Below are 10343 nucleotides of genomic sequence, written 5' to 3' on the forward strand. Positions count from 1 at the left end.
TGCTGATCTGCCGCCAACCAAGGGTCCTCTCTTCAATTGTGTGAGGGCAATAAAAGGAGACGGTTTAAACAATCAAGGCCCGAGTTAACCTCTATATCTCTATCACAGTGTGTGTGTGTGTGTGTGTGTGTGTACCCATGATGTCATACAGGCCAACATCTGCTTGCATGTTTAATTTGTTTACAAGCTGCAAATTTATCGACCCTCTGGACACCTTGTTTATGAAGTCCTTGGTGATGATTGATACGCTGTGCATGGAAAGAGGGGCGATCCAATTTAATGCCACTCTTAAGTGTTTCTCTACAAGAAGATGAAATTGATAGGACACACCCACACTGACTCTTACAGAAGCATATGGAATGGTCTTCTGAATGGACACCTAGGGAAGTAAATAGCTAATGGGTGAGCAGCATCTAGGGTTGAGGTTGTCAAAATCTACTTGGATTGTTATTTCACAATATTTAAGGACCTGGGAAATTTAGGCGGCCACTAACCTGGGTCTTTCACTATACTGACCCTAAGTTGAACCCATTCTCAGAAAATGGGAGATGCATAAATGCCCCACTTTACAGGAAGTAGAAGGTGCATAAATATACCCATCTCAAATTAAGTGGGGCCCTAAATTTACCCTTCTGGTAATGTCAAAGGACATTATCAAGCCTTGCCAATCAGGCCTAGCATAAGGATTTGTCACATACAACCAACTCACCATTTATTTCAGGTGCATGTTCTGCACTTGGCACATACACTTGTCTTCATCAATTTGCTCCTCATTCAGCTCTCACTTAGTTTCCTTCAGACCTCTGGAACTGTCGCTATGCCTCTCTTTCCCACTCTAGCGCACCATTGTATATGAGCACCTGGAACATATCGTTTTTACAACACTCACCGAAGTAAAACATTTCCATCCAGAGATGTGCAACATGCTGTTAACATTGCTCACAATGACTCCAATGGGTCGCCACTTGAGAGATCATTGGGAGTGACTAAAAACTATTTGTATAAGAAAACAATAGCATATGCAATTCCAATAGTCATCCTGAAATTCCTAAATGTTTGGAAAAAATAAGAGCATGTGGAGAGAATGATAGTCAATGCTGATATATTGACACCATGCACAATGCACTCAGGAGGAACCCACCTTGATTAAAGAAACGAGGCACTCAAAATAATGGCTCCCTTATGTAGAGCCTTTTGACATAAGGATGATTTGCTCACAAAGCTTCAAAAGGTTGCTGAGTATCAAACAAGAGAGAGCTCAAAGATATCTCCACACTGTGAGGATCACACTTGACTGGGACATAGACAGAGAAGAAATTTGCAAACCCGGTTTGAGAGCACAATTTCAAAAACTATTAATAGGCAATTTATCGGGAATGAGATTCACACATTCATATACACGATTAGGGAATAGGGTTTTAAATCTTGGAAATGGACAGCAAAAATCTTCATTGATGGTACCTTTCTTTTGTAGTGATGGCATTTTGATTCTAATGAGCATTGCCTTCGATTATACATTGTAGGATGCAAAAAATAGAGACACGTGACCTTCTAATTTTCAAGGCACATCTAGCCACTTGCTCATTAGGGAAGTTTCACCAAAAATACATGAACCGAACTCCACGCAAGATTGACACACCCTCGCCAACGTAAACAATAAAATGTCACGACCTAAAGTCGATAGGCAATGAGGCTATGCATTGCAGAAGCAAAATTACTGTGTCAAAAATGTTTGTATACAATCCTCATCGACAACAATCTAAACGATCTCTCTACATTCCGAAGCTGCAGCTCCGCGTTTAAACGAACGAGAACTTCTGACCTTATCACTCCACAAAGGCCAAAAGATCTCCAGCCTTGCAAAAGCAAAGCCTTTCCTTGGTTCCTAAGTTCACCTGAAACAAGAATCGCAAAAACCTCATTAAGAAGCTCGCAAGTTTTCAACTTCTAGCGTCAATGCTAAAAATAAAACAAATTACTCAGTATTTGCAGATACCTCATACGCATTCAAGTCCGAAAAGAGAACCTTGCAACAGAAACAAACAAAGCACTTTGAGATACCATTTAAAGCATCTGATGCAAAGCAATTAGGTGACATATATACTAACCTTCTGGCCTTTGGTTACACCTGATGCTTCTTTTCCCACACTTACAACCTGAAACCATAGGAACCACATTTCAATGACACGCATGTGTTCTCAAGTGAAAATAAATTTGTGAATAACTCATGATGCCAACAAGTTCGTGACTCAGGTGTTCAAGTGGAGAAGCCCATTCCAATTGGCACACACTAACGACCACAGTTAGTGCCATACAGAATCTAGGCATTTAAAAATTGGAATTAGGGCTTTTCACAAACAATTCCTCACTTCTTACATACAAGAAACTACATCTCTAGGACATAAGAACAAGATGATAGATCTCCAACATGCATTCTTACCTCTCCACACAAGTAGTGCTCAAACTTCACAGCAGATTTTGGCAGTAGAACGCCTCCAGTCGATTGCTGACCAAAACAACAATCCCCATCAAGACATATTCAAATTGAAGAGAATCGCAACAGCAAGAATGAAAAAACAAGCATCCTGCTGCAGGGTTTTATCAAAGTAAACAACACTTCCAGCACTGCTACCGAATATACAAAACAGTTTTTCTGTTCGTTCACCAGGATTGCAGCAGATTAGAATAGGTTCACAAATGCACTAGAAGACTACATGCACGGATTCATTACAATTAAAAATAGTGTTAGCAAAGTAATTTTCCCCGAACATGGGCCAAAATAGAGAATAAAGAACAGGGGATCCGAACGAAGAACAGGGATTAAATTGCCCCAAAATCCTTGCCTAATGAATGTAGCGCAAACGAGTATTCATCTTTGGTAAAGACCACCTCCAGCAGGTCCGCTTCTGAGGGTCTTACAATTCCACTGACATCGCTGAGAAGTGAAGCTCTCGCTTACACTTCTTTGGACCAAGATTTTGGTGTTCCTATAATATGGCCCAATTGAGCATCAACTTAGCCAAATCATCAGGGTCTTGCACTACCTTCCCCCACAAGTCTTCTTCACCCTTGGGGCCTGTTCTTTTAATCGCTTTTTATATGCTCTAAGCAAAAGTCATCCTGAGCTTTTGGATTCTCCGATTCGACATCTTTATCTAGTTTGCTCAGAGCTTTTTTTTTGCCAGAAAGCCTTACAAAACAAAGAATTAGCCCAGTCCTAAATTTCAAAGATGTCCACACATGCAGAAAACGCAATCCCTCCTTAGAAATGAGGCAAGGAACATTTCCTTTTGGGGTGTAAACCGAGAACAGGGAACACATTCCAACTGCATCTCTCAGTTCTCACCCCTCATCTTCCCCTATCCTTGTGACCATGAGGCACAAGCTTTGGTTGCAAGCTAACCAGACACAAGCGATATGAAGAACGTCCAGCACGAAGGTGTATGTGAACACAAAGCTGCAATAATCTTAAAGTCACCACAGCAACACAAAGAATATCACCAAAGAGAGACACTGGACACGATGAAGCCAGAGAGCTGAACCGCAAAAGAGAGATGAACAAGCCAGTTGGAAAAAGGGCAATAACACAGAAGAAAAAGAGGGAAGAAAAAAGAAACCACGAGCTTAGGCCCCGTGTCAGATATTTTTGCTAGGGCAAGTGCAATACGTCGTGGCCAGCAGGCTGTCATCGCCACATGAGCTGAGTTAGAGCGACGTCAAGGCCAACCTTCTTAAATCCCACCTCATCAGACATGCAGTGCAAAATCCTCTAAAAAATTGATAAGCTTCGGTGGTAAAGAGAACTTTCGCACTCAAGAAAAGCTCTTGAGCACTGGCTATGGGTGACCTGGTGGTGGCCAAGGAATCCAGGATAAGCCCAGATCCACCCTTTAAAAAAAGTGCAAGCTAAAGACCCATGGTAGTCACCCACAAGACAATATAACCATCAGCTCCATCATCCATAGTATTGACAAAATACCACGACATCCCCACTAACGTCCCAGTGCCCAATAGTGGGTGTAGAACTAGGTAATAACATATGCTTCCAAACAGAACACATCACACGCACAACACAAGAGCATACATCGACACAAAGTTCAGCGTACTGAGTTTCTGTCATGACTCCGGGGATCAGGGGCAGACTCAACAATAATAAAGCCTAGCACTAAAAGAAGCATACAATGGATTGTATCCCACAAAAAGCACTACTCTCACTCGTTAAAAACAAAGTAACCACAAATACACACCTTAGGAATACAAAGAGAACCTTGAACTATTCCACGAATTTAAACAGTTCACAACCAAAATAGCAAAATGAACAATGCACAAACTCAAGTCTTAGCTTGTCACGAAGCGAGACATCATAATATAATGAATCTAACAGACAAAAATTGTCGTCCACTCAAGCTGAAGTAAGCGGATAGCAGAAAATAAATTTGTCGCTGACTCGTGTTGAGCAAGCGGATAGCGGAAAAGTTTTGAGACCTTCAAGGATAAAACCTTTGGCAGTATTTAAAGCTAGCACTAGATGCATAGATTTAAGAAAAAACAACTCATCCTGCCATTGCTTTTCAACAATAATATGTCAAAGATGTCCATGGTCATTGAAAACAATAGCTGGAGACTTTTCTTATGCCAGCCAAAAGAACAGAGTAGAAAAGAGAACTACGTGGAGACTTAAAAGTACGATAATTGTAGCAAACAGGAAAACAAAAACTGAAATTACCCCTATCCATACGAGTTGCACCATCAAGCCTTCCACTCATTTCCACTAGAAAGAAGCGTTTTAACAGACTGCAAGACAGCAGTAAAACTCCGTAGGAGTGGCGACTTGCACATGTTACTGCATTAAGCAATGCTAAGAGCATGTCTTTGCAGTCAAGCACTGATTGAACTAAAAGGAACTTACAAACCTCACAATATGTCATAAACCCATACACAAAACAAGAAGTGGAGATGCTATGTCCTAACTTGTGGATAAAGACAAAGCTCAAATTATGACCACGCTCAATGCAATATCATCAATGTTGATAGAACATCTCTATGCTAACCTCACATCCTCAATAGGCTTCACAGACATTAACTGCAGAAACTTCTCAATATCTCATTACACAGGACACATGTATTACTGCAAAAATCGACACACTTCAACCAATTTACCCTTGGAAAAATAGAACCCACAGCCACAAATCATATCACATCACAAGCAAAATAAAAAAGTGTCGAGATTACCTGAGGAAGCTCCTCTAATCTGATGAGGACGCGGTCAGCTTGAGGGACAACCTGCATACAAGCAACAGAAATGACATAAGAATGCAACTTAAAGCTTTAGTCGGAGAAGCTGCAATTACAGAGTTTATTCAACATATCTATTACTGCCACGCCCTATTCTAACAGAAAGGAGGAGAGCAGGAACCTTGGAAACGTCCACCTCCTTTACAGCAGCACTGATAGGCAGCACAATGCTCGCATGGCATGAGGAACCCTTGGAGGCAGTATTGGATGTCGTGAGCAAAGGGCGCGTATTCCCTGCAGATGAGGTGCGCCAAAATGAACCTTATTTGATGATACGCAACACAGATGGACGAAATCAAATGAGTCTCTCTCTCTCTCTCTCTCTCTCTCTCTCTCTCTCTCTCTCTCTCTCTCTCTCTCTCTCGGCGAGTAGCATCGTACATGCAGACGGAAAGGCGAGACTTCTCGAGCAGAGAAGGCGCTGATTCGTGAAGCTGGAAGGTTGGGCGATGGCAGCAGTGACCACGGAAGCGGAGGATAGCGCGTCCATTTCTTCTAGATGCCTCTGCAGCTCCGAGGAGTGTAATGTGTTGGGATTTCTCCTTTATTCGTTGAGCGCTGCGAATCGAGCCCTGGTCCCTCTAATGTTTTTAAAATCACGGCAAAATTCTAGGTGAGGAGGCATGAAGGTCTACTAAGTTAAGGGGGGGACGAGATTTATGGAGAGTAAGTTGTAATGAGTGCCAAAAATCACATAAAATTTTTGTTGTGTTTTAATGTAAAATTATATTATCCATTATACATACATAATCACAAATGATTGTACATTAGAAAAGGCCTCACTGAAATAACAAGGTGAAAGATGCACATTATCATTTGAAAACAAAATAAAATAAAAACGTACATTATATTATCCATTATACATACATAATCACAAATGGTTTACCAAAATATCCCTCTAATTTGTGGAAATTCCCAAGATATCTCTCAAATTTCAAAAATTCCCATAATATTCCCAATATTTGTCATAAATTCCCAAAATGTCCTCCAAATTTTTCAAATTTCTCAAATACCAATTGTGAGAGATTTAAAAAATTGTAGCATTTCATAAAAAGATCAAATGTCTATCGATATAAGATGTTAAAACTAGAATTTGAGTTGGTTACAGGCTTTGGAGATGAATGGCTTCATTATTTTTAGACACGAGGTAATTTGTGACAAATTACATGCTAAGCACTCAAAAATGGATCTCAATTGTCAAAAAGAATAAAGATTAGAAAATCTGGAACAATCCAACCAAAATAGATACAAAGGTATTTCGAAAACAATTGACATTTCAGGGATATTTTGGAAATTTCAAGGATATTTTGATCATTTTTCCAAAATAATAAGGTGAAAGATGCACATCGCACATTATCATTTTTAAACTAAAATAATAATAAAATAAAATAACGTATTGAAAACTAAAACACAAGATTATTGTAATGCCTTCATAAAATAGATAGATTCAATAAGCATAGAAATTTATTTATTTTTGACAAAAGTCACAATTTGTGAATGAATTGTATTGACACGGTGACAAAATTACAAAACAACCTCAAGCTCAGGCAAAGCCTTGAGGTGCTGAAGATTACAAATTGAATGTCTACAACCTCTCATTGAGGCTAAACATAACTAGCTTTACAAAGTAGGTGAACGCTTTTGCTTATCACAAGTAGACAAAACGGCATGGGTAACCCTAGACAAATCTCTCGAGTCTTGCTTGCTTTCGAGAGCATAGAAATTTAATAAAATAAATCTTTGTGAAGTCCTTAAATGAAAGGACTCTTTACAAATCAAAATATTTAAACCAAGTGAAAGGGTCACAATGGCTTTCTAAAACAATAAAAAAGTTTATAAAATCATAAGGTTGAGTTTAACTAGAATTATATAAGGTGAAGCATTGTTCAGGAATGTCTCTTTTATTAAGCGACCAAAAGCAAACCGTAAATACTAGCAGAATTTTTGAAATTTTGCACGACTTTTGAACTAAGCTCTCACATATTTCACTGATTTTTCTTCCTTTTACCATGGTTTTCTCATTAATAGATTAATATATGTATATATATCTGTGTATGTGTGTGTACATATATATATATATGTGTGTGTGTGTGTGTGTGTGTGTGTGTGTGTGAGAGAGAGAGAGAGAGAGAGAGAGTGTGTGTGTGTGAATATGTATGTATAGAGTTTACTAGAATTATGAAAGGTCAAGCTTTACTTTAGCATTTTAAAATAATAGAATTCAAGATAAGTCAAACCATGTAAGGATGTGAATGAAAGGTGAAATAAAAAGATCCATTTAATATTTTAAAACCGAAATAACATTTAAGGTAAGTCCAAATCATCGCTGAAAACATTGAAAGCTCAACTCTCCTCTAAGGCTTTTTTTTTTTTGGGCAAAACTCACAATTGTGAGTGGATAGTATTAAGAACATCATAAATATACCCAACCTCGAGAGCCTTGAGGGTCAAAGGATTAAAAGTTTTCTACTTGACAAAGAAACCACAACTACTCGTAGGCTTTACTTATTACAAGATGTCATCATGACCTGTATTGTTCCAGACCAATCCTCTGAGGCTTGTTTACCTTCGATCCTGTGGATCGTCACTCTGCTCTCTTGTATGATTTCACAAAAGCTTGCCATAGCCAAATCCCCCTCAAACATGCGGAGGTTCCTTGCTTGCCAAATATGGTGAAAGAAGTAGTACCTGATTATTTGAGTGTAGACAAGAAGAGCCAAAAATAATATTTTAGAAAGCCAAAAATAATGAATGAATACTTTACATCATGGATCTAACTCCTCTGAATACACTCTGTATTCCTTTGTTCCTGAAAGCTTTTTTGGCCATGCCTTAGTGAACTATGGGTGAAGGTCGTTCAATTTGCATTCACCTTTTTGGATTAAAAAGTGTATTCATAGGAGTTTGATCCCATGATGTAAAGTATTAATAAAGGATCCTTTGATTTAAAGACTTCGTAAAGATTTATTTCACTAATTTGTTGTATTATTTCCTATACTTATTAAATTTATCTTTTCTTATGAAGAAAGCACTAAAAGATTTTTTGTTCTGATTTTTAATTTTATTGTTTTTATTACTTCTTTCTCATTTTATTGTGTTTCAAAATGTTGATGTGCAATGTGCACCTTTCACATTATTTAAATGGGACTCTTTGTAATATACAAACCATTTGTGATTATATATCCATAATATATAATACAATTTTTATATTAAAACACAAAATTCAATGTGATTGTAGGCACGTATTTAAGCTTACTCTCTCTCATCTCCCCTTAACATAGTAGGCTTTCGTGCCTCCTCACCTTGTTCATCAAAAAAGCAGCTTTGAGAAATACCATTCGAAAGGACATGATGTCTTTTTCTTCAAGACTTTTAAGGCTTCTTGAGAGACACATGTTTAACAACTTTAATTGAACTACCTTCACCCATATGAACAGTAAGGCCTTTAGAAGCCCAAAAAGTGTCATCTTTCATTTTATAATTTGAACACCTTGTATAGGCACTCTTAAGCTTTTGGGTCAAATAACTATAGTTTTTAATGAGTGGACACTAACTTATTGTCCACAGACACATAAGTGTTTTGTTTCCCACCAGCTTTTGGTATTATTTTGTGAAGCTAAGAGCAGAGTTGCACCAAGGGTTAATGGGGAGAGTGGGGGGAGAAGACATTCCATTGTCATTAAACGAGAAGATCAAGGCAGAATTCTCAAATACAAAAGATAATCCTACTAGCACTCTGTAAAAGGTAGGTATTAAGCTATGTTTTCGCAAGCCCTTTCATCTCCTCTTTCATAGGCTGTAGCCTTCCAATCACAAGTGATCACGTCATTGTCATTCTCGCCTAATGAATTGCTCCCACAAACTCAGGGCAGAGGTTTGATCGGTTTTGTAGACTTGCCCCCTCTCCCCCCACAAGCACGAGCGCGATCTCTAGGTCTAACAACACCATTTTGAGGTCTTACGTTATGTAGTTAGGTTATAAGATGAAAGTTGAAGAATTTTCCCTTGTCAAAGTGTATACTATATTAAAAGATCTCTGATAAGTTCTTAAATTAAAAAATTCAACAAGATTCTAAGGTGCTTTCTAACAAAAAATGTAAAATGCGAATAGCTTTTTTAAGACATATATTGTCTCCATGTAAGCAGCAGCTAAAACTAACTCACAATGACAACAGCCATAGGCGTGTAACCATCCAACCCCCCTATGATTCTTGGAGGAGGCATATCTTGGATTGTTTATTGCCATGCTATATAGGGAACAAGTTCGTGCTAGCTGGGCATGGGGATTTGAGGATTCCAACTTGTGTGTGTCTTTTTGAGTCACGTTGCGTATCCTACATTGGTGGAGATGTAGGGTAGTAGCCTTTCTCCTCTATCCCCTGAAGCTCTACCCAACAAGATTCAACCTAAACTATTCTTTGGTCTTTCGATTGAGGAGGGCTTGACCACTACGACAACGTGGCAGCGTATCCTATGAAAGGTTATGGTGGCTAGGATAGGCTTGCATTCATGGTGATTGAGAGAGAATCGTGTGTAACCACACTAAGCACAATTAGGAGACTCATTGCACACAAGAGATAGACACAAAATAGGTTGATTATTGAAGCAACATACTAGTACATAGTGAGGCCTTTTATAGGCAAGTATATGGAGTTGTAGATGACATCATAGGTGATGTGAGGGTGATGTAGACAAGTGGAAATCAGCCCAAAAGGGTCCTTGGTCATCCATACTCCTCCATGCGAGTGTGTGTAGGTGTATGTAGCATGGGGAGTTAATGCATCTATCAAGTAAAGGAAGCAAGTCAACTAGGCAAGTTCAATGCAACTAGTCTAATGTGGTAAGAGGAGAGATCCATGGGTATGGTGTGATCAAGGCACAATTCCTAACAAGCCTCCCCTATTGTGTCTGAGAACACCAAAGTCAAAAAGTCCTACTAGTGGGGTCTATGCCTCCCATCTAGTTAGTCTCACAAATATGGTATACCTCACCTAGAGAATAGTAGCAGAAGGGGTAGGTATGTGTGGATCCTCCCTAGAGTATTGTCA

The 10343-nt window shown here is 38.9% G+C and overlaps 1 protein-coding gene across 1 annotated transcript; it reads right to left on the minus strand.

Moving 5' to 3' along the window:
• Positions 1 to 1679: 1679 nt before the first annotated feature.
• On the minus strand, positions 1680 to 5847 carry LOC147448439 (10 kDa chaperonin 1, chloroplastic-like). The gene is made up of 7 exons (XM_086521057.1): positions 5677 to 5847; positions 5417 to 5529; positions 5233 to 5283; positions 2441 to 2506; positions 2109 to 2156; positions 1997 to 2026; positions 1680 to 1895 (listed from the first exon to the last, which is right to left on the minus strand). The coding sequence occupies exons 1-7, from the start codon at positions 5783 to 5785 to the stop codon at positions 1827 to 1829; spliced, it is 486 nt and encodes a 161-aa protein (XP_086377183.1). The 5' UTR covers positions 5786 to 5847; the 3' UTR covers positions 1680 to 1826.
• Between the last annotated feature and the right edge of the window lie 4496 nt (positions 5848 to 10343).

The sequence above is a fragment of the Adiantum capillus-veneris genome, chromosome 10 (assembly GCF_014529385.1).
Source record: "Adiantum capillus-veneris isolate H3 chromosome 10, ASM1452938v2, whole genome shotgun sequence".
Lineage (NCBI taxonomy): Eukaryota > Viridiplantae > Streptophyta > Polypodiopsida > Polypodiales > Pteridaceae > Adiantum > Adiantum capillus-veneris.